This window comes from Callospermophilus lateralis, chromosome 13, assembly GCF_048772815.1.
Source record: "Callospermophilus lateralis isolate mCalLat2 chromosome 13, mCalLat2.hap1, whole genome shotgun sequence".
Lineage (NCBI taxonomy): Eukaryota > Metazoa > Chordata > Mammalia > Rodentia > Sciuridae > Callospermophilus > Callospermophilus lateralis.
The window spans coordinates 52,633,899-52,659,559 of NC_135317.1; the positions used below are offsets into that span (position 1 = coordinate 52,633,899).

Consider the following 25,661-nt stretch of genomic DNA (forward strand, 5'->3'; position numbering starts at 1 on the left):
TTTACATGTAAAAAGTAATTAATAAAATAACACATTTGACAAAATAGATGAAAAAGAAAAAGGAATAACTATGCTAACAAAAGCTACTAGAAACCCAGAGACAGATTTATAGAATAATACATACATTGAAATTTAAATAATGTACATAGTTATATTAAAACTATAAAAGTATCAAAGTGTAGTCTGATTTTCTAAAATTCATAGCCTTGTAAGAGCGGGAGGCAAGGCATAGTGGCACCCACCTAGAATCCCAGCATGTTGGAAGGCTGAGGCAGGAGGATTGCAAGTTCTAAGCTAGCCTCAGCAATTTAGCAAGACCCTAAGCAACTTAGTGAGATCCTGTCTCAAATAAATAAATAAATAAATAAAAAGATGTAGGGATGTAGCTCCATGATAAAGTGCCCCTGAGTTCAATCTCTAGTACAAAAAAAATGTGAGGAACATGATGGATTTCTTTTAATATTCTTTAAATTTGTGGTTATATCATCTTTGCAATAGAAAAAATACAAGTACAGGTACATCCTGTATCTTTATAAATGGCCATAATAGTTGTAAAAAATGCTCTAGCAAACCCCTCTAAGATGTTCCCAAATGGCCTTGCCATAACATGCATTTAATATACATTTATACCTACTATCTCCATGCCCACCCCCCATCATTCCACTGATGAAGCATTCCTCAAGGTATAATACACATTCCAGTGGTTAATTTTCAGTCCTTACTATGTATGGATGTCAATAGTACTTTGCACAAGTGACTGCTCCTTTATACTTCAGTGCTTATCTGTAAATATTTCCGTATGTAGCTCTAAAATATAACATTAAATAATAACAATGCTTTGATCTTAACATTTCTGTCATGTGTTGACATCTAATCACCAAGTTGATGGTATTAGGAGGATCTGCCTTTGGGAGACGACTAGGTCAGGAGGGCTCCATTCTCATGAATGGGATTCGTATCCTTATAAAAGAGGCTTGGAGGAAGCTGCCTTCTACCATGTGAGAACACAGAGAAGATGCCACCTCTGAAGAATGGGGCACTCACCAGATATTGGATTTGCTGGAGTTTTGCTATTGGACTTCCTTCCCAGCCTCCAGAACTATAAGAAATAAATTTCTGATCTTTATAAATTATTCAGTCTAACACATTTTGTTATAACAGCACAAATGGAGACAGACAAACAACATAAAATATAATTAGAATGTCTAATATAATGAACAACATTTTCTTAATATCATCAAATATCTAGTCAGCATTTCAATTTCCAATTGCTTAGTAAGTGTTATAATTACTTTCAGTGTGTTCATGGAGTCGGGCTATAAATATAGTCTACACACTAATTGAAGTTTCTGTCATCTCTTAACTTGGATTATTGAAATTGCTACCTAATGGATTTATCTATTTCTATCTATTCTTTCTCCCTTCTAGTTGTGATTCATAGAAAGCAACTAGAGCAATACTTTTCAAATAGAATTCAGATCATGTAACTATTCTGCCAACTCCTATATGTCTCAGGGTAAAAGCCTTTACAACAATAGACTATAGAATCCTCTATGATCTGCCCACCTCACCACCCTGAAACTGGCTCTTATCTCCCTTCCTCTCTCTCCCATCCCATATCATCCTAGACAAACCACCCATTTCACTTTTCTTCAGAAATGTCAAGCAAATGTGGATCTCAGAACATCATTCTTGCTCTTCCCTGGAACATCCTTCTACCATCTATCCATGTGCCATGCTACATTTACTTCCTTCATATTTCTGCCCAAATGTCTTTTTATTAATGTAAAAATAATCACTTTCCCTGATCTCCCCTGCTCCAACACATACCTTTGTTCTTTCTTCCTAACACTCACCATCTTCTGACATATAACTTGCTTGTTTATTTGTCTACCTGTCTTATTTTAATATTAGATTGTAAATTCAAGAAGCTAACTTGCTCATTGCTATATCCTAGTGCCTCTAGCATGATGTTGGTATTCAGTAAATATTAGCTGAATGAATAGATGGATGAATATAAGAATACATGCATTAGGATCATAGGAAAGGTGGCTCTTCAGATGTTGCTGCATTGTATTTTGAAAGCTTTAAAGGAAAGAAAAGAAATAACGTTTTTAGAGATCATAGAGAATGAAATTAGAGCTAGGAGATTTTTCTTTATGGATGATGTTAGAGATTTTCTTATAGATTGTAGCTAGAGATGGATGTCAAACAAATGGTATTGGAGCTGAAGGTGTTCCTCAATGTCATTTGCTTTATCTCTGCAAGTTCTTGCAAGATGTTTTAAAAAATAGACTACCAAAGGGGTAGGAACCTCATCTAACTCACCTAAACCATAGGAAGCTAACGAGTTGTTGATAAACAGATAACATCTCCTTCCCATAAAAAATTGTGAAGACTGAAAAATTTGATTCGATAGCAATTGGACTAAATGGGATTGGAGATTGTAATTAGAGGGAAGGGAGCATACAGAAAGGTCTCTTATTCCACTGACATCTTGAAAAACTTCCCTAACAGGAGCTATTCCTTCCTTATCCTTAGTTCATTTTATTGTTTTAAATGAAGGTCCATGCATGAAGGAATAAGAGGCATTTTTTAAATTCTCTGTGATCTCTAAAAATGTCTTCACTTGAGGTAGAAATAACAGGTGCTGAAATACATTTGCATCTGTAGAAGTTCAAGCTTCCATATCCAGTGTAGCTACAAAAAATGAGCGTGAACTTCCTTCAAAGCACCATGAGGGAGACAAAAAGTGTGAGGTGAGAAGAGATATAGAAGGGAGAAAGTAACGCCTACTTTTCTTACTTGGTATTTACCCATTTATCTTCCCTCTAAAGAAGTATACACCCACATACAAAACCTGTAGGAGAAACAAATTTCAGTATCCTCCTTGTGAAAAAAGCAAAATGTTACAGAGACATTATGATGCAATGGGGACCATCTGAAGGACACTGCTAACATTATGAGGTCAGGAAGTTTTGCAGAAATGTTTGCCTGTAGGAAATGCGTTAGACCTAAGCCAGCCTTCCTCCCTACCAACATCCTATGGTAACTCTTACTCCTATCCATAGGCTGGAATTTTGAGATCAAAAGAATGAGACTTAGAGCAAAAATTGAGACAGCAGAGCAGCATTGCAGGAAACGGAAGGTTTTTCACATTGGCAAATAAAATAACTTTTTATTTCTCTACAGAAATAAAAGATTCCCTGTGTCCATATGGATATCAGAGACAAAAAGCATTTCAGCCCTGCAGTTTTGATTAACAATTTCAGAATAGCCGTGAATGGGTTTCAAAAATTGGTTGAAGAGACAGCACTCCAGAAAAAAGGTGAAAGAGCAGGCTTGTTTTTCCCAAAAGAAGGTAAGAACAGTGATTACAGGGAAGTAGAGTTGGGGAGGTTGATTAGAACTGGGAAGTGTTTGAAGCCATCAGAGAAAACCAGTGTAGCTTAATAGCAAGGACACCAAATGTGGGTCCTGAAGATCTGAGTTCTTGTTCTTTCTTTGTCTCTAAATAGCTAATTTGACTTGGGGAGATGTTTTTCCCAATTATCTGAATCTTCATTGTCTCAATTTTAAAGTTAGAGGATTGGATTAAATGACATCTCGGGGTTCTTTTGTAGGCACTACGATTTGATTGCTCACTGGTTGACCAGGGATTCGCAGTAGTTAGTGTATAGTGACCATGTGGAAAGCCATATGTGCTGCTGTGTTAGCTTTCTGTCACTCTAACAAAATACCTGAGATGATCAACGTAAAAGGAGGAAAGGTTTATTTTTGGCTAAGAGTTTCAGAGGTTTCAATCCATGGCCAATTGGTCTGTTGCTTTGGGGCACACCATATGGGGAACACACAGTAGAGGAAGCTGTTTGCCTCTAGGCACCAGAAGGTAAAGAAAGAGAGAGAAAGGAAGTTGATTGCGGTCCCAATATCCCCTTCAAGGGCATATCCCAGTGACCTAACTTCCTCCCACTAGGTCCCTCCTCTTAGAGATTTCATTACTTCACAATAACTCCACAGGCTGTTGACCAAGTTTTTAACACATGGGGCCTTGGGGGACACTATTCAAACCACAGCAGCCATCCTTCTATATCTAAGGCTGTCATGATACCATAAGGACTTTCATAAGCAATAAAAAAATGTCCTGTTTCACTATCATTCCATTGTCTGGGACAGTCCTCATGTCTCTAGGCAGGAATGATTTGAGCATGCTAAGATAAGGTGAATGTAGTGGACAGTGGTCTGCCAAGAGTATGACTGGCAGAGAACCCAATGCAGAGCCATGGCCCTGTTCAAGGGGATTAGTATAGTATGCATTTGGGGGGCCCAAGGACAGTCATAAAGAGTAAGGCTGAATAGCATAGTCAAAACCCAATAGAACAAACGCTCTTATTGAAATAAAAGGAACAAGGGTCAAATAATTGCTAAAGGGACAATGTGGCCTGCCTTATGTGCGCCAGGTTACATAATCATATGTAAGTAAAAAATATTCATTTTGGGTGTTTGAACCCAAACCAGTATTATTTGAATAGCATTTAATAATTTGTTATTTTAATAAATATGATTTAATATGATTTGCATGGCAATCTAAATAGACAAAGATTACTAACATGTCCATTTTATTTCTGAAAAGACAGGAAGTAGAGATGAGTCACCTGCCTAAGTCACTCAACTTTTAAGTATTAGAGCTAGGTGGTGTAAGTCCTGTTAGATATGCACTTTGGGTAGTTTTGTACTTGGCCAGGCTTTCTAAACATCTCAATAAAACTTAATTTCCCCCAGTCAGTTTATTTTTTTCTCTGTAATTGATTTTCCAAATTCTTACCATTTTTTCTGAATCTTCTATGGGATCTCTGCCTGTCCCAGTCAAGTTTCCTATATTATATGGGAAAGCATGGCCCAAAGACATGAAGTCTCTCAAATTCCCTTTCTTCCACTTTCAGTACCTAAACCTGCACCTGTCCTCCCTCCACCCTTCCAAGGCTGTCACTTTGCTACAACAGCCTCAAAATCTCCTTTCACTGGCTTTGTCCTCTCTATCTAAAAATATACTCAAGTGCCCTGACCTTGACTTTCTCTTCCCTTTAGCTACCACTGTATATCTCTCCTTTGCTTCTCCACTAAATTTCCTTACAGCATTACCACTTCATTGTCAACCTTCTCCAGACTGGCTTTCCTCATCACTTTGCTGAAAATGCTCTTACTAAGGTATTTGAGAACTAACACAGTTGCCAAATTCAATAAATTGTTTTTCCCCTTTGCAGCCCACTTAGCCATTTTGCTGCATTGACACTGTTAGCCGCCTCTGCTTCAAGAAATGCCCTCCCACTACAATTTTTGTCATAATACTCTCTTCTGAATTTTCTCCGTTTCATTTTTTGTGTGCCTCTTTTTCTTCTTGAGCTTTTCCTACTGTGTTCTCACTGGGTCTTATGGTATAAACATCATTTGCCATGCCAGTTTATCTGGTATAACCTTTGATAATACTTTATCATAGTATTTTTCTCTTGGGTTATTACAACAGCCTGTTAATAGTCTTCTTGACAAGAGTGATTCCTTCCTCTGTACTTTTCAAAAAGATTTTCCTTTTACAAAATTAGATCTGCCATATTCCTGGCTTATTAGCTGACCTCTGAAATCCATGTATGTTAACTTGGCATGCAGGCCCATTCACAATCATGCCTCAACTTACCTTTCTGGACTCTGTTCCTGGCACTTTCTTTCCTGCACCTTCTGCCCTATCATAAACTTTTTAGCATTTCTAAGTATGTCATACTCTTAATCATTGATTTTGCTGCATCATTCCCATGTACAATTCCTTTCCTCCTTTTCCTTTTCTTTCTTTTTCTTTGATACCTGTAAAGTCCTGTTCATCTTTTAAGATCCAAATAAAATATCACTTCTTTGCAAAAAGTCCCAAACTTCCCCTAAGGAAAGGCATCTTCAGACTTCTAATGCACTTATTGCTGTCTTAAGGAATTTACCTGATGTATTTAGCCTGCTGAAATTTATATATATATATATATATTCCTGTCCCTTTTCCCCCACCATTGACCTATGAGTGTTTTGAAGGTTTTGCAACCCTAAGGCTAGCACAGTCTGATGTCCGGGAGGTTCTCCTTAAATGTGTGCTTCACAAATAAGTTAACCTTGCATCCACTGAGAGGCTTGTCACAAACCTGCATTGAATATGTCCTCCCTATATAGTTTTTTAAGACTAGATAAAGAGTAATTACTGCTAGACCAATGACTGTGACCAATGACTACTGTAACTGAGGCACCGGTCTGAAAGATTGAGAAGGAAAAGTATAATTGTAACTTATATCAGGCTGCTAATACTGTCTGAAATAAATTCATATTCATTAATAATCATTAGAAAATTAGGCCTACTGTTTACTATAGGCAAGAAGCTAAGAATGAGAGAATGTTTTTAATGGAATAGTTGTCTATCTCAAAATTGATATTAGGTAGACTGCAGTAATTTGTCCCAGCAATATTGATCTTAAATCTTGCCAATGAACTGATAGAATCCAAAACATCCCAGGACTGGAAAATCTGATCAAACTTATTACATGACATTTACAAGGAAACACATATATTGTTCTAGTTAGTGTGAATTTAAAATAACTAAATAATTATTTGTGTGTCTCAAGAGTAATTTCAAGTTTAATATGACCAAAAATGGAATATTTTGATTTTTCCCAAGGAGTGTAGTTCTTTCCCAATTACTCCTGTTTTGATAAATAGTACCAACATTTGCTGAGTTCTAAAACCAGAAACCTGAATGCCATTCTAGAACAAGTTTCTCAACCTTAGCACTATTGACCTTTCGGTCAAATAATTTTTTTTTTTTTTTTCTGTATACATGTACTTGAAGGTGGCATTGGGCTGTCCTATGCATTATAGGATATTTAGCAGCATCCCTGGACTCTATTCACTAAATGCCAGTAGCAACCTGCCTCTAGTTTTGACAATCAGAAATGTCTCCAGACATTACCAAATGGCTTTTGCACAGGTTTGCTTGTGCATGGGTGTGTTGTGTATATATGTATATGCATGTGTTTGGGGGTGGGAGTGGTCACAATATCTTCTCTGGACAAGAATCTGTGCTCTCAACTCCTGCCTTTCCTTCACTCACCACTTTTGTTCACATCAATTTTTATTCCATTGTAATTCTACTTCCAAACATATCTTACCATGTCCAATGGGATCTATAGGGTACTCATATCACTTATCCTCCAACTAGGAACACTTTCAAGAGCAAAAGAGAAAGAGTGTGTTATTGATAATTAAGTTGAGAAGATAAGTATAAGTGAGACTCTCTATAGCAGTGAGACATGTACAGTCAACTGCAGTATCATCATGGCCCAAGCCTCTGAAGCCTGGACTAATGCAGTTGCCCCTAGCTGGTTTTACAGCTTTCAGTGTCACCTCCTCACAGTAGCCAGAGAACATTTAAAAGATAAAAATTAAGGGGTTGGGATTATGGCTCAGCGGTAGAGCACTCGCCTCACACATGCAAGGCCCTGGGTTCGATCCTCAGAACCACATAAAAATAATAAAAATAAAAAATTATAAAATTAAAAATAAAATTTAAATTAAAAAAATGTTAAAAATTAAGTCAGATTATCCTTTCCCTCTGTGAAACCCTTCAGTGTAGCCTACCATAGTGCTTAGGATAAAAGACCAACTCTGACTCTAGTTTAACCCTCCTGCGTCTCTGGTCTTAGCTCATAGCACTTTCCCAGTACCCACTAAACTATACTTACTCACCTTCCCAGAACACACAGAGGTCTTTCCAGCCTCAGGGCTTTGTGTTTATCAGCCTTTGTCTAAACATTCTTATCTTCTTTACAAATGACTGAATCCTTTTTTCTTAGCTTAATATTAAATTTTCCTCAGCTTAATAGTCTTATCTTCCTCCTTAAAGAAGCCTTCCCCGAGGTCCTCAACATCATATAATTCTATCACAGCTCCTCACTGACTGCTTTCTCCAACTTATCTCATTCTATAATGCCATTTAGTTTTACTTTGCAACTGAGGCTGACATACCCATAAAGTCGACATCCACGAAGTGCAATTATAAGCTTAAGTATGGAGCTTCATAAATTTGAACATTGGTCAGTGTACCTATAGCACCAACCAGACCAAGACAAAGAACATTTCTAATCTCCCAGCAAGTTCTCTCAGGCCCTTTTCCAGCAGTACTACTTCCTACCTTATGAATAGATAACCGCTAACTTAATGTCTGTCTCTATTAATGAGCCTTGCCTGTCACCATCTGTGAATTGTTTGTTCACTTGTTCATTTTCTGATCCTCTGCCTAGAATATAAGCTCCTTGAGAGCAGGAATCCTGCTTACTGAGTGTTCATTCTAACTCAGTTTTGACACACAATTCTCAATATAGTTGTGTGAACTAAATAAAAGAATCTGATCTCTGTATACAGTTCGAAATCTGCATCTAACTCTTTTGTGACCTTAGAGTCAAGAGTCTTACTGAAACAGACCTCCTATGGAATTGTTTTAGCATCCTGAACTTCCTCAAGCCGAGAAGGAAATTGAGAACGTTTCCCCTGGCCCAGGAAGACACTAGGGAAGCTGAAGCTGTGACACATTCTCTAACTAGAATAGCCTAGTTAAATCTACATATGTGTATCTCCAGGCTTTTGTTTCTATAAATGTCACTCCTTTTGTAATACTGAAGGAGGAACAATCTAACTGCTTCTCCCCAGGGTGCTCAAACTGCATTAATTTCAGTTTTCCTTTCTGTATCGCTTGTTTATTTCCTACATGGGTGGGTGACTGAATCCAGACAGCTGGGATCCACACAGTTTTCCTAACTTGGCTGCAGGTAACATAACCCCAGTAAATTAATATATTTGGCAAAATGAAGATTCAAACAGTAGTGTGTATATATATATATATATATATATATATATATATATATGTGTGTGTGTGTGTGCGCGCGCAACCAATAATAGTTCTTAGCACACTCTACCTTTCATTTAAGATTAATTCTAGCAGAGAGTGCAGTTGGTGAAACTTTTCACAATAAGAAAGAAGTAATTCATTTTCTTATTTTGGGATTCCTGCCCAAAATTTCTAAGATAGCTGAAACAAAGGCTGTAGAGAAAGCACAGTTTACCAAAAGCAAGATATTTTCTACAGATTTAGTTTTATTTTAGCCAAAGACCTAGTTATGTTTCCAAAGACAAGATCTTTAAAATGCAGATAAATTTGGTTTTTATAGGTAGAAATAAGGAAATGGAAGGTTAGGAAATAAATAAAAAGCTGAAATGTGAAATATAGGCCTTGGAATTTGATGAAAATGTAATTGTGCTTTTTCCAATGCAGATGTCATTGATTATAACAAGTTTTATTCATCGGTTCAGGAACTCTTTGGTTCAGAAGTGAAGACTCAAGATGTGAAATGTTTTTATAGGAAACTGTGCAACAACCCTGATGCATCTATAGACTGGTGTGAGGTAGTCACTTTTCATGTTTACAAGAAATTCAGTAGTTGTCTTTGTTCAGAATAAATAATTAAATCAAAGTATTACTTCCAGAGAAGTTAAATCTACAATATGAATGTATCATGTTTCAATATCTATAGTCACACAATATAAAGTGGGTAAACTAAGTGCCAGTTTAACTATAGTACTGATGACTAACTCTTAAATATTTTTAGGCCAACCAGTAAATTGGAAGAACTATAGCTGCCATTAACAACAATCAAGACTTTAATAGCCTTAATTGAATATTTTTTTCCTTTCCATTTCTTTTTTTCTTTCCTTTTCTTTCTTTCTTTTTTTTGGGGGGGGGGTAGGGGTGGGTGGGTGATTGAGCTCAGTTCTTTTTATTTTGTAATTTGAAACAAGATCTTGCTAAATTCTAAGACTAATTGAACTTGTAATCTTCCTGTCTCAATGTTTCATCACTGGGATTAAGGAATGTACCACCACATTTGGCAAAAATATTTCTTTTCAATAGCACCAATATATATAAGTGTTCAGTGTGTCTACATTCTTAATATATAAGAAGGTGATTGATTACCTCTGTCATTCCTTGAGTTTTCTGGTTGGTACAATATTAACTCTTGAAACATATGATATAGAGTAATTAAATAATTTTTTTTTTAGAGAGAGAGAGAGAATTTTTTTTAATATTTTTTTTTTTTTTGGTGGACACAACATCTTTTTTTAAGATTGAGGGGGGGGAGAGAGAGAGAGAGAGAATTTTTTTTAATATTTATTTTTTAGTTCTCGGCGGACACAACATCTTTGTTTGTATGTGGTGCTGAGGATCGAACCAGCGCCCGGTGCATGCCAGGCAAGCGCGCTACCACTTGAGCCATATCCCCAGCCCCAGTAATTAAATAATTTTAAAAATTACTTCTCTTTCAAAAATCAGTGGACAGAGCAGACCAAAGAAAAAGTAATAATTTTAAAGAATTTGATGATCACATTTAACAAGCTGATGGATATGTATAAATGGAACTTTGAACCTAAGACATAATACTCAAACTACATATGTGACTATCACAAAATTGAACATCTGTTTGTCTAAAAAGAATACATCAACAAACTCCAATAGAACAAAATGAGAAACAAAATAAAAAATAGTCCAAATCCCAAAACCAACAAAATAAGATAAATAAAAAATTAACAATTAACGTTGGAGAAAAAAATAACAAACAAAAAAGAATGTCTACTAAGGCTTTAAGGAACACATAATTCCCATGTTATATTGATTATTTTTATAGTCTAAAAATAGCAGAAAAGCTATCCAACTCAACTTTATGTGGCTAAATTAACACTGAATTGAACAAAGGAACTAAACCAATATTATTTGTGTATATAAATACTAAATAGAATGCTAACGTGTTGACTCCAGTTGTGCATTTAAAAATCATTTCCAAATAGAATTTACCCCAGAAAATGAAAAGGATAGTTCAATATTAGAAAAGCCATTAATATACTTCTTTTAATAGGTTAGGAGTAAAAAAAAATACAAAAATCTTAATCAGAGGTCAACAAACTAAGGCCTCAGGCCAAGTCTGGCCAGCTACCAGTTTTTGCAAATAAAGTTTATTATAGCAGGGCACAGTAGTACATGCCTGTAATCCCAGCTAGTCTGGAGGCTAAAGCAGAAGGACTTCAAGTTTGAGACTGGCCTGGGCAACTTAGAGAGACCCTATTTCAAAAGAAAAAAAAAAAAAGGCTTGGGGGTAGAGCTCCCTAGGTTCCGTCCCTAGAACTTAAATATATATATACACACACATATACACACACATATATATATACTAGAACACAATAATACAAACTCATTTACGTATTCTCTAGAGTTGCTTCTGCCTGATAATACTAGGATTGAACAGTTCTGATAGAGACCAGATGGTATGCAAGTCAAACTGCATAGTCTTTTTCAGAAAAAGTTTGTTGACACCTGATCTTAAAGTAAAATAAGAATAAGGAAAATATTTGACAAAAGTTCAATAGCTATTCCTGCTCTTAAAAGAAAAAAAAGGGGGGGGGGGCTTGAGGATATAGCTCAGTGGAGTGCTTGCCTAACATGTAGGAAGCCCTCAGTTCCATCTCCAGTATTGTGCCAAAAATGAAAACAAAAACAAACAAACAAAATTAACAGAATAAGACTAAGAGGACATTTCCTTAACTTGATGGTTTCTATTGCTACAGGAGCAAATTACTGAAAGTTTAGCAACTTAAAGAAATACGCATTATGTCAAAACTTCCATGGATCAGGAGTTTAGGAATAGCTTAACTGAGTCTTCTGCCCAGGGTCTTGCAAGACTGTGAGGTGTTAGATTATATTCTCATTTGGAGGCTCCAACTGAGAAGAATATGCTTTTAAAGCTCATTTTAAAGCTCACTCAGGTTAACAGAATTCTCATTCTTGCTGTTATAAAACTGAGGGTTTCAGCCTTTGAATGGCTGGAGGCTGGAAGCCACCCTCTCCTCCTAAGGACTGTCTGCAGTCCCCTGTCACATGCACCTTTACAGGGGCAGTTTACAACATTTCCTCCTTAAAGGCCAGCTTGAAGGCTAGCTTCTTTTATCGTAGGCTAAGACCAAGTCTCATGTAACATAACGTAATCTTAGAGAAATAGTTCATTGCACTTGTCATACTTTGTTGGTTAGAAGCCAATATCAGTTTTGATCATATGAGAGAGAGATGATATACAAAATGTGAGTCATGTTTATGATCAGAGGAGAGGCCCTTTTAAGAATGTGTCCACCATAGGAACTTACCAGAAGTGTATTTCAGTAAATATCATATTTAATGGTGAAACACTAGTAACATTCCCATTAGAGTCAAGACCATAAAAAAAAAATGCTTCAACTTCAGTGTTTTGTTGAAGGTTACAATGCAAAACAAACAAAAACAAGAAAAGGCTAAAAATATCCAAGAGAATCCTACAGAAAACTATTGGAAGTGAGATGAGAGCTGAAGAGAGTCCAAAGAAGATGAACATGTCAGAATCAATAACTTCCACAAACCACAATAACCACACCTCTGCTCCACTAAAACTATCAGGAAAAAAAATCCATTCAGAAGAGTAACAAATAGTACAGATTATCTTGGGATAAATCTATTAAGGAGTATTTAAGACCATGATGTCCTACAGAAGGAGTAAGAACAGAAAAACAGAAAAGCTTAATTTGCAAAGAACCCAATTGTCTCCAAATTATACATTTAATAGAATCTCAATAAAAAGCCATTTTATAGTTAATGTGGCTAGAATAGATACCTCAACATACTAGTAAATCAATTTCAGTACATCTTAAGTCTATTTGATAATTCCTATAAATATTTCCGTTTGCTTATAGCAATTGAAAACTATTCTCACAAATTTCTGTGAGTACTAATAAAACTTAGATTATCTACAGATTAGTTTGGAGATTCTTCTATGGAGCATATATCTAAAACATGTTCATTTTTATAAGAAATGAAAGTAAACATAGGATTTTCACTTAAATTTTTGCTTGACTATGATATCTAATTGAAATCAGAATGTGCAATATATATGAAAATATAAAATCTGGGCAAAAATAGAAACATACAAGTCATTAGAAGGATCATGTTTCAAAGGTAATGAATTCTGATTAACAAGCTTCACTCCATTCCCTTCCATGAGCCTGTTGCTTACATACAAATGAAGTTTTACCAGAGACTGCACTATAAACATTTTAGTTCTACATTCATGACTAATTTCCTAAGATGTCTTGGATTTTGAGTTGTAGTTTTCTGAGAGGTTTTTCAGTTTTGTAATAGAATTTTATACAGTGATGATCTATTTTTCTAGAACATATTAAGAGTTATTATTTATATTGCTAAAATCAGAGTGAATTATACTCAGGATACATTAAATAGAACTTTTAAGTATCTGCCAGATATTACTAAGGAAGGGAGACCTGGTATACTGAACAAAGATTGGGCTGGAATTTAGATATGAATTCCTGCTTAGATTGTTTAGGTAAAACCAGACAATCAAAAACAGCTGAGAAAATCTGGATTTATCCTTAGTGAAGATAATATAACAAAACCTCATAAAAGCTTTTATAGGAAAGGTCATCATCCTTGAGGCTGAATTCTTAAACACTAGAGACCTGCAAGAACCAAAGAGTTGCCATTAGTCATGTGAGGCTAACTGAACCCTGGAAATATGACTAGTCTGAATTGAAATGTGCTGTAAGTGTAAAATACATATCAGATTTCAAAAGCATAGTATGAAAACAATGTTTAAGTATCTCAAAAACAATTTTTCGTGTTTACCTGACAAAATTATATTTTGCATTGGCCATGGTGGTGCACCCCTGTAATCCTAAGTGGTTCGGGAGGCTGAGGCAGGAGAATCTCATGTTCAAACCAACATCAGCAACTTAGTGAGACCCTGTCTCACAATAAAAAATGGGGAAAAAAAGGTAGGCTGGGGATGTTTCTTGGTAGTTAAGCATCCCTGGGTTCAATTCCTGGGACAAAAAATGAAAAATGAAAAATAAATGTGTATATGTATGTAGGTGCATGTGTGTGTATGTATTGTATCTATTAAGTTAAATAAAATGTATTAATAAATTGATTTCATCTCCTTTTTACATTTTTAATGTGGTTACTAGAAAATGTAAAGTTTTCTATGTGGCTCACATTTCCTTTCTATTGGATAATATAGAAAATGTCAGAAATAGAAGTAGAATGAATTCCTCCTGATCAGAAAGGACAAATTTTTGTGGGCAAACAATTGAAAAATTAAGAGACCTTGTCTGACTATATCTGATAGAAGGAGTCTAAAATTTTTAGTTTTGGGAATTGCCTCATTCTACATAATAACTTTTGTAAAATTCCCTTTCCTACGTAATTAATTGGACTAACCATGAAGTACTCAAAATCAGTTTTAATATAAAAAGAATAATCAAGTCACCTATAAAAGAAGACATGTGACATTTTCTCTGAGAACACAAGTTGAGAGCAAAGGTTAAGCTTTGCATTTTCACATATAATCAGGGAAAATTACACAATTAGCCCTGTGATTGGAAGTACCCATCTGAAGAATGTGATGTCAAAGACTTTTTGTCAACTAGTTTGACAGGTTGAACGTGCAGGCCCATCTCTTAAATTTGGGCAAGAGTACAAGTAGAGGTTCATGTACCATATGTCCAAATATTTTAAAATTGTAAATCCAGTAAATTGTTAAACAAATGGGTTCTGTCCTCCAATTTTGACAAATGTAATTTATCAGGCCCTGGAAGTCCAGATTAAAATTTAAAACTTGATCTCATACTCCTTATAGTTTCACACTGAAACATGGAAACATGGTGACAGCTGGCCCTGGCCAGCCTCCTTTTATTATCACTACTGACTCTATCCCACATCTTAGGGGCTATGTGTGCACATATAAGAGCACCTGAGTCTACAAGTCTAACTATTCCATACCCTCACCTCCTCCAACTCTATTCCTTGGCCATCTTTCAGACCCAAGGTTCACTCAGCTATGATTTTCAGTCCCCTTCCTGGAGATGGACTTGGGTGAAAGATTTCATGGGCTTGGTAATAGAGTCTGGGCCCTTTGGCAGGGAATTCCAGGATCCCAGAATGTAGGGCATAATTTTAAAAGTATTGGCATAAACAATGGTCCTAAACTTGCATGAAAGAACTAGACTAAAACTGTACAGTCCCAACATGGTAGCCACAAGCCACATGTACTAAATGCATTTAAATTAACTATAAAGACAACTGCTCACATGTACTAGTTACATTTCAAGTGCTCACTATTCATATGTGACTAATAACTATTTTATAGGACATGAAAACTTAGAGAATATCCCCATCATCACAGAATGTTCAATCAGACAGTATTGATCTAAAAGCGTAGGTCCCAGGGTATGGGTCTAAAGGCAATCCTGCAAGTATAAGTATGACTGTTTTGATGCAACAAAGTAGAAAACCAATAAATAATCAGGGAAAATGATACAATTAGCCATGTGATTGGAAGTACCCATCTGAAGAATGTGATGTATTTGTTAACAAAAACTCTCATCCAAAGAAAAGTGAAACTGTTGGAGACTATACAACATCATATAGAAGCTTTCCCCGACTCCTGAATCATGTAAGGGTGCAATGTGAATGTATTTTTTCCCAGGATTTAGGCTTTATCACACTGTGCAAATCCTTTGGATATTTTTCTGTATATTGGTAACTTGAATCCAACTAAACGTTGAGTAATGTGATTTGAGAATCACATATCCTCAATGTTTTCTATTTTCTTGTAACTATTTCTCATACATCCAGTGGTTTATGTGCTTGAATATCTAATGCAATAGTTTTGGTCCATTGAAATAGAAAAAGGTGTGTATAACAAGTGTTTCATGCAGAGATTCTAGAAGTTCATTGATATTATACACTTATATCGAGAAAGCCAGTGCTCTCAAGATGCCCCATAAATGCCAACAAGTGAGACATAGTGGTCACAAAAGGACACCTATGTAAACAGGCCTAGAGTCTCCGTGTCTGAGTTTCTATGTGCTTGATGGTAAATCCATTTACTTGGAGTTCTATAATAACTGAGAATCTAGCTTCCAAATGCAGTGAAGTACTATTCTAAAGCAAGTCTGGATGATTTTGATTGTAGTGATGAGGAAATTGAGTCTCATTCTCTCTGACAACTCCTTCTCTTTCTTTTTTCTCATTCTCTTTCCATTTAGAAAATCAAAATCTTCTTACATTTGTAAAATGTCTTCTTTTTTATATATACATCCCTTTCAGGTTTTATTTAATTTTTACAACAGTTTCATCATATAGGTTATAGAAGATAATGTTGTTATAATAATAAGGATGAGGAAAACAAAGCACAGAAAGTTTGAATTTTATCTAAAGCCACCTAGAAAGTCAGGTTTGGTCTTGGAGCTGAGATTTTCTCATCTAATAACTCATGACATTATCCTGTTCTTTCACTTGGGTTATAAATCATATGCAAGTTTAACAGGGGAATTGTGACCAGGTTTGACAGACCTTATGTTTATGAAGAGTCACCTGAGGGTTGAGAAAATGGTGCAAGAAGATTCTTCTTTTATTGTCCTGACATTTTTCTCACAAACTATCTGTGCCAATGCATTTCTCTTTTAACCCATGTGCCCTAATCTTTCTGAGTTTCAAATCTGTCATTTGTAAAATGGAAATTCAATGCTGGAAGACTAGCTTCATTTTAATATGGTTTGCCTGGTTTGTCTCTTTAATCTATTAGCTAATAATAATCTACCAAGTAATAAGAACTGAAGTTATTCTTTGAAAGTCAGCCACAGACATATAAATCTGATTCCAAAAGATTTGTAGGAATATTGCTATTCATTGTAGCAATGCCACAAAAAATTGCACTTTTGAGAATAATGAAATCTTAGAACTCAACGAAAACATTTCCTTTCAGTTTCTAATGAGAAAAATTAGATGTAAAGGGAACTAAAGGAAGATGATGGCCTTAAGTTTACAAAGTGAATCAGCCTGGTACATCATGATCTACTTTCTCTAAAATACTACATGAATCTGTGTTTCCAGGCAGCTTGTAAACATTTTTTTTAGGAGCACATTACAAATTCATTTGGAGTCATACAGTATCATTTGGGTTGGCTATAACAATTATTATAAAGCTAAAATTATTTTTGCTAACTTCAAAAATGTTAACAGAATGTACCAGGGTAGGTTAAAAAATAAGCCACATGCAGGTTTTTGTATTATTCTACCTGCTTTTCATTTTCTCCATATGTTCTACAATGAATATATATTCCTAATGTAATTTAAAAAACAAATCATTTAAAGCATGTAAAAAATCCTACAAATAGCACATTTGAAAGAAAATTAATACTCTAATAATGGTAATACATCTGGTAGTCATAAAATGCTCAAACCATTTCACAAGTACAATGACTAGACTAATATTTGAAATGTTGAAAGAGAACTTTGAGATCCTCGAGGTAATAGGTTTGTCATAGGAAAAAGAGATATGTTATGTTCTTTAACATTATTTGCTTGAAACATTTCCTTTCAAAATGTACAATTTCATTTTTTCCTTTCAAAATGTAAAACTGTCTCTTCTGAAGTACTTCTGCTGTCTCTTCTGAAGTTTATCTGGTATAATCTTAAAATGTCACTAAAAATTTTTTTTAATAATTTGATATTTTTTGTTTCCTTCAGAAGTTATTTTGAGGAGCATTGTGATAGGGTGCTATTACCAGTAGAAGTAGCAAAATGGGTCATTTCCATAAGAGCTGATGTTCTACATGATGGCATCTACTTGCATGTAGAGCACATAGATACAACTGCAAGCTGCACTTATGACGAAGTGCATGGCTAATGTGTGTCTGGCAGGCAGCATGGGTGCTTGGTGGACAGTTTTGAACCAGCAAGGAGGACACCTGAGTTCTGTTTTTTTGTACTATACCTGGAAAAATCAGGAATTATACCTCAAATGTTAATGATGGTGTCAGTAGCTTTTTGTTGCTATGACCAGAATCCTGACAGGAAACAACTTAGAGAAGGGAAAGTTTATTTTGGACTCAGGGTTTCAGAGAACATCATAGCTGAAGGACTTGATGAAGGATAACTTCTCACCTTCTGATACCAGGAAGGAGGGAGAGGGAGGGAGAGAGAAAGGAAGAGAGGGAAAGAGGGAGAGAGAGAGAGGGAGAGGGGGAGGGGGGAAGAAGGAGTAGGGAAGGGAGAAGAGGGAGGAAGGAGGCAGAAATCAGGAATAAAATATAAACCCCAAAGATGCACCCCCTAGTGATCAACTTCCTCCACGCCACAACTGCCTATAGTTAAACATCTATTAGTCCATTTAAATTAAACAGATTAATCTACTGATTAGGTTACTGCTGTCATGATTGAATTATTTCACCTCTGAACATTCCTGCATTGTCTATCATGAGCTTTTGGAGGATGCCTCACATCAAAACCATAACACTGATTGAACTCTTTCCTACCTGGTACTTGGTGTCATCTAAGTACTTTCTAATCTTTCTAATCACAAGTAATTTAATTATATACTTTCTCATTTAATCTTTACATCAGTGCATCAGATGGAGGTTATTACTGATATCCTTAGTTTCCAGATGGAGAACACTCAGGAACAGAGAAATTAGGGAAAATCGCCTGAGGTCGTATGACCAGCTGATAGTAGAACTAAGATTTGAACCCATTTCCAAGTCCTAAAATAACTTATACTACCTCACATGAGACATTGCTCATGGATTTCTTCCCACAACTGTTCTTAGAAACCTAACAGATATGTTGTAATTATCTCCGTGAAAATTAGAAATCAGATTAAATGACTGTCTGTAAACTGCTTTTTGAAATCAGGTATCATAGACATATGACACATTGTTTCAAATTAAATGACAGCACAAACTGGAATTCTCTTATCCTAAGAAGCATTGGAATTCATTCGCATAGAAACAAAAAAGCATTTTTATTCCCATTGTCATTTCACATTATCTGAAAATTACAATTTCATACTATAATCTAAGGTTAAATTGGCTGGCAAATGTTCACAATTTTAAAAAATTTGTAATGAATTTAATTTATATTAATAATGTTTATATGTTTATATGAGGGTATAATAGGCAGAATTTTTTTGGGGGGGTGGTGTGTACCAGGGATTGAACATAGGGGTGCTTTACCACTGAACCACATCCCCAATCCTTTTTTTTTTTTTTTTTTTTTTAAAGAGAGAGTGAGAGAGGGGGAGAGAGAGAGAGAATTTTAACATTTATTTTTTAGTTATCAGCGGACACAACATCTTTGTTTTGTATGTGGTGCTGAGGATTGAACCCGGGCTGCACGCACGCCAGGCGAGCGCGCCACCGCTTGAGCCACATCCCCAGCCCCCTCAATCCTTTTTATTTTTTATTTTGAGACAGAGTCTCACTAAGTTGCTTAGAGCCTCATTAAGGTGCTAAAACTGGCCTTGAACGTCAATCCTCCTGCCTTGGTCTTCTGTGTTGCTGGAGTTATAGGCAAGTGTGATAAGCAAATACTAAAGGTGCCCCTTTCATAAGATTCCTATTCCTGGTTATTCAGTCAAGCTCTAATCTGGGTAATACTGTGAATGGACTTAATGGATTGATAAGGAACAAATCAGCTGAACTTAGGGAACTTGTTCAAATTATCTAGGTGGATCCCTATTACATGAGTTCTTAAAAACAGGACAGGAAGGAAGGAGATTTCAAGCATAAAGGCGATTTGAAACTCCATTACTGTTGTTGTATATATGGCCAAAAACTTGAATGGATGTGAAGCCTAGTCTTCCCCCAAAGACTTCAGTAAAAATCATGTCTCTACTAGCTCTTTGATTTTGGTCCAGCAAGATCCCTCTTGGGCTTCTAACCTATGAAAGTGTGAGTTAATACATAGTTGTTACTTTAAGTCACTAGGTTTGTGGTCACTTGTTTTGGTAGCAATAGAAAAATACAAAAAGGAAGTTGTCAAAGTTCAGAAGCAAATGTCTGCTGTTACAACCAACAGAAAACAAAATGTCACTTTAAAAGGAATCCAAGCTCAACAGTAATGTAAGGAGGTGGAATACTTGGAAAAGGAAGCTGGACAAGAGAAGAATGAAAAATAGGACTGAGGATTATTATCTGTATTGTGGTTGACTTTAAAAAGTTTTTTGTTGCTTTATTTGTGTTTTTACAATGGGAAAGATTTGAATATGCTTGAATGTTAAAAAGTCAGAAGAAAGGGAGAGATTGAAGATGCTGGGGAAAGAAAAAAAGGAGATAACTCTAAAAAGATGAAAGCAAATGGGATGCAGAGAACAGGTGACAGGGAAAGAGAGACATAGCTTCCTTTCAAAAGGAATGAAAGAAGGAAAGATGGGGACAAGAAGCTAGAGAAGCTCTTGTCTTGTGACCTACATCTTTGAAGAAGAAGGTGAGGTCAGCTGTTGAGAGTGAGCCAGAGGTGCAAGGACTTAGACCCTTCAGTTTCCCCTGCATCTCTGCCTCCATTTGCTCCTATCTCCTTTGCTCTGAGTTACCTTGGATTCCAAGAACAACAGGTCTGATCCATAAAAATCTTCTGATGTATTGTAACTGCCCACCAGACAACAGCAACTTTCTTATTGTTGACAAGTCCCCACCTGACCCGTGCTGAGGTAAGGAATGGACCTGACCAGGTCTGATCAAGATCACCTGCTTTGACAGCTGTGCTAAGCCTTCAACTCTGCAAATCCCCAACCCTTACCCTCATTTCTCTTTTTACAAAACCTCAAGTCATTTTCAATCCCTTGAAAACAGGGCTAAGAACACAAGACTCTCTTACTTCCTAGCGTAACTACACTGATTAAAGTTCTTTTCATGCTTTTCATCATTAACTTTTTCTGTTTGATTTTGGGGGCCATTAATTTGACCTGATTTGTTGGATTACCAGAGTCAGGCCTCTGGCCTAGGTCTCTGGTAACAGATAGAGTCACATGTTTAATGGGAGTGGAGAAGGTTTGCCATTGCTCCTGTGATCAATGCAAGAGATCACCGAAGGAGGCATGTTATGATAGCCAAGAGACTCTGAGACCCACTGAGGCTGGAGCTCCTGAAGAATTGTTTGTCCTAGCTGCGGGGCTGGAAGACTTTCCCCAAGTTAATCAGCCATAGCAACATGACCACAAGGAAAGCAGCAGCTGGATTCCCCCAGTGGTGAGGTTTCTTGCCAGGTCAATGTGTGGTTGAGAAGACAGACCACACACTCTACATCGTGTAAGAAAGGAAACAAAGGCTGCAGGGAACTGATGAATTTGGATAGGAAAAGAGCTGAAATTTCTTTCTGATTCTAGTTCACCATAGTATAACTTTATCCCAGAGAGTTTCCATATATTATCAGTTTAAGCCTTTCGTATGGGAGAAACGAGTTCAATCCCTAAGTAGACCTGTGGTTTTAAAGTAAAACGAACCTTATTTTCTCACTAGTGGTTATAGTCTTCATAGTATTTATAACTTTTTCTGTCCTTCCATAATGCCTTCTAATCTAGGCTCTCTAATGATAATAACAGCTATTTAATTTTAAATAACATATGTGTCAGGTTCAATGCAAATGCTTTACAGGAGCAATGTCATTTAAACATCATTAAAAAGAACACATAAGTTTACCCTTTTATTCTAGTGAGGAAGAAACTGAAACTTAAAAAGGTGAGTATTTGTCCAACTAATTAAGTATCATAGTACAGGAACTCAAATACTGAGCCATCTGACTACACAGCACACACTCTTTTTGGTTTTGTTTTTTACAGTACTGAGAATTGAACCCACAGCCTTGTACATGCTAGGCAAGGGTTCTACCTCTGAGCTACATCCCAGCCCATAGCATATGCTCTCTCCATAAGACTGTGTTGTGATTCAGTGAAACAGGGCAAAGGGGAAGATCAATACATGACCATTAACTGGATAATGTATCAGTAAGTGATGATAGAGAAATCACAGCAACAAAAGATCACTGTCCACTAAAACACAGATTTTTTTTGGTGGGGGGAGAGTACTAGGGATTGAACTCAGAGGCACTCAACCACTGAGCCACATCCCCTGCCCTATTTTTTTGTATTATATTTAGATACAGGGTATCATTGAGTTTCTTAGCACCTCACTGTGGCCGAGGTTGGCTTCGAACTCACGATCCTCCTACTTCAGCCTCCCAAGCCACTGGGATTACAGGTGTGTGTCACTGCGCATGGCTCAAAACATAGATCTATTAAATGCACTTTCTTTCTCCTTCATCGGTCCTTCAGAGAGAATTAAATGTTAAACCCAGAGATTTTATGCCTGTGAAAGATGAACAATGATTTCTGAAAAATAATTAGTTAATTTTTTATTGAGCACTGGCTTTGCTGGTGGGAAGAAGGGAAAATATAAGAGAGGAAATTTTGATGATCCAGACTTTCCCACAGAGTGAAGTCTAGTGGTAAGAAGGGATTAGGGCAGTTGCCACCTGTTGTAAGATTTGGATGTGGGTATGTAAAGGTAGAAGAAGTAACATGTGAAGCAACTAATGATAAGATACATGATAAAATATAATGCTGAGCCATCCTTTAACATTGAAATAAATTGTTATTAAAACAAAATGATATGTGATTGGTTTCAATCTACTCTCAATTGAGTCAGCTTACTCTCAAAATTTGATCACCCATGGGCAGCTTGTTTCAAATGCAGCCTCTCAGACCCCACTGCAGTCATGTGGAATCAGATCTGCTATTGAGCAGGATTCTGGGGATGGCCGGTGGACACCCTGATGTTTCAGAGTACTCCCTAGTTTCTGCCATTCATTTATTAACAAGGATCACCTAGTCTCAACTTTGTGAGAAATACTGATATATTAGACATGTAAGAATTTAGTTTTAAGTAATTCAAAAGAATTTTTAAAATCCTATTTCTTTAAAAAAAATCTCATAAGTTTATGAGAATTTTATTTCTGTTTTTTCATAAGACAATTGAAGAACAGTGTGTTTTGAGACAGGCTTCTTGGTAGGTTGTCCACGCTGACCTCAATCCTTTGGGTTCAAGTGATCTTTCTGCCTTAGTCTGCTGAGTAGATGGGACAGTAAGCATATGCCACCATAGCAGGCCTATTCAGATTCCTTGCAGTTTAAAGTTGTCATAATTTGACAATTATTCATACATAAAGATTACTTTTCTTTCAAGATATTTTTATAGTAATTTATTCTCATGCAATGCCTAGAGAGTAAGATTTAGAATGTTTAAATAGATACAGTCTCTTAAATTCCCAGAAAGCCAGAATGAAAAATCTGGCCCAGAAAGATTCATAAAAAATGGGTATGAATAGTCATTTGAGAGTAATAAAATTCAGGGTGAAGATTGCTATCTGAGGGCCTTCCAGATGAAGGCAATTGGATTTATAAAAATAAGTGCCAGATCTTAATAGATCTCTCATCTGAGCAAGGACACTGGCCTGGGACATTGGTGGAAGCACAGGGGTAAAAAAAAAACCTGTGATGACTCAAAAATCATGCATTATGAGCGTACAGTTTGTTGAATATATTAACAAACATTCTTTTTCATATGGGTAAGCCCCTGGCTATTAATCTAAATTAAATTTTAGTCAATATCAATGCTGGTCCTTGGCCCATTTATTGATTGGGTTATTTGTTTTTTGGTGGTTAGCTTTTTGAGTTCTTTATATACCCTAGAGATCAGTGCTCTATCTGATTGCTGTGTAAGAGTTAAAGATTTGCTCCCACGATGTAGGCTCTCTATTCACCTCACAGATTGTTTCTTTTACTGGAAAGAAATTTTTTAGTTTGAGTCTATCCCATTTATTAATTCTTGCACCACAGGAGTTTTATTAAGGAAGTTGAGGCCTAATCACACATGGAGATTAGGGCCTACTTTTTCTTCTATTAGATGCAGGGTCTCTGGTTTTATTCCTAAGTTCTTGATTCATTTTGAGTTGAGTTTTGTGCATGGTGAGAGATAGGGGTTTAATTTCATTTTGTTGCATATGGATTTCCAGTTTTCCCAGCATCATTTGTTGAAGAGGCTATCTTTTCTCCAATGCATGTTCTAAACAGCATACTACAGGGACACAGCCACATCAATGTTTATAGCAGCACAATTCACAATAGCTAAACTGTGGAACCAACCTAGATGCCCTTCAATAGATGAATGGATTAAAAAATGTTCCTCAGCAATAAAATATAATAAAATCATGGCATTTGTGGGTAAATGCAAATGAGTTAGAGAAGATAATACTAAGTGAAGTTAGCCAATCCCAAAAAATCAAATGCCGAATGTTTTCTTTGATATAAGGAGGCTAATTCATAGTGGGATAGGGAGCAGGAGCATGGGAGGAATGGATGAACTCTAGATAGGGCTGAGGGGTTGAAGAGGAAGGGAGGGGGCATGGGTTATTAATGATGGTGGAATGGGACAATCGTTATTATCCAAAGTGCAGGTATGAAGACATGAATTGGTGTGAATATACTGTGTTTATAACCAGATATGAAAATTGTGCTGTATATGTATAATAAGAACTGTAATGCATTCCGCTGTCATATATAAATAAAAAATAAATAAAATTTAAAAAATATATCAACTCTGTTATTACTCTGCAGTTAATTCTAAAATATTATGCGTATCTATATGTGTTGTTTGGGATTTTTAGATCTTTGGATACTTCTCTGAAGATGATGCTCTTGCTTCCCACATGGATGAAGAAAATTTGGTTTTCCTTGTGTCTAGAAAACAGCGAATTATTATTTCAGGTGATATTTCTTAGTTTACCTTCTAGTATGAGTTGTAATATTTTTTTCCAATACATAAGTATTGGGAACTCACTGTTTTCATTGAATCACCTTTCATTTTATTTTCTTGCTCATTTTTTCATAACTGGGGGCTGGAAGTGACAATTTCATATGAAGTTGTAGGAAGAAACTACACTTGCAGATAAAACTGAAATATCATTGCTCCAACAACATTAAGAATGTGAGGTGAAAAAATATAAGTATTCTTGAATAGGCTCAGACCTCAAGTTAAACCTCTTTACATTAGCAGCTCAATAATGAGCTCAATAATGCATGCTCTAGTACCAAATGGAATCATGTGTCTTTAAAATTAATTCTTGAAATTACGTTTTCAGTTTAGAAATGCCCCCATACTTATACTCTCAATTATCTTAGGCAGGTTTGCTGACATGTCCAAAGCTGAGTTTGCCCAATCATGGAGAGAGATATTAATCCATTTAGAAAGTTACCAATTGACATGGGGCTTCATAGTTGAGCCTGGGATTTGGGGATTTCCAATCCTCTCTGCTTTTGACATTTTGGGTTTTTTACCCTTTATTTCATCCAGGTTGGGAGAAGTTCAGGAAAAGATATACCCTTGAATATACTGTCTTCTAGCATTCCATCACATATTTAAAGATGAACTGGGTAGTCCAGGTTGAGTCTAATGGTCCTTTACCAAAGCACCTGGATTTACTTCAGTCCTTTGTGAACAAAGCCCACTTTTGGCTTTTACCCTTCCTTAGCCCAGCCTCTACCCTGGGAACTATTGCCAAAGAAACAGATGAAAAAGGACTATTCTGGCCATCATTGCTCTTGAGCTGAGGAAGGGTCAGAGTGCAGGGGAGAAGTGTTGCAGGCATCCTTAGTAAG

General features: G+C 36.2%; 1 protein-coding gene across 2 annotated transcripts in view; it reads left to right on the forward strand.

Moving 5' to 3' along the window:
* The first annotated feature begins 3,216 nt into the window (after positions 1-3,216).
* Positions 3,217-25,661, forward strand: part of Wdr64 (WD repeat domain 64) — a 125,587-nt gene continuing 103,142 nt past the window's right edge. For both annotated transcript variants that reach the window (XM_076831970.1, XM_076831969.1), the window contains exons 1-3: positions 3,217-3,361; positions 9,356-9,486; positions 24,671-24,770. In XM_076831970.1, coding sequence (XP_076688085.1) covers positions 3,217-3,361; positions 9,356-9,486; positions 24,671-24,770 — 376 coding nt within the window. The remainder of the gene's footprint in view (positions 3,362-9,355; positions 9,487-24,670; positions 24,771-25,661) is intronic.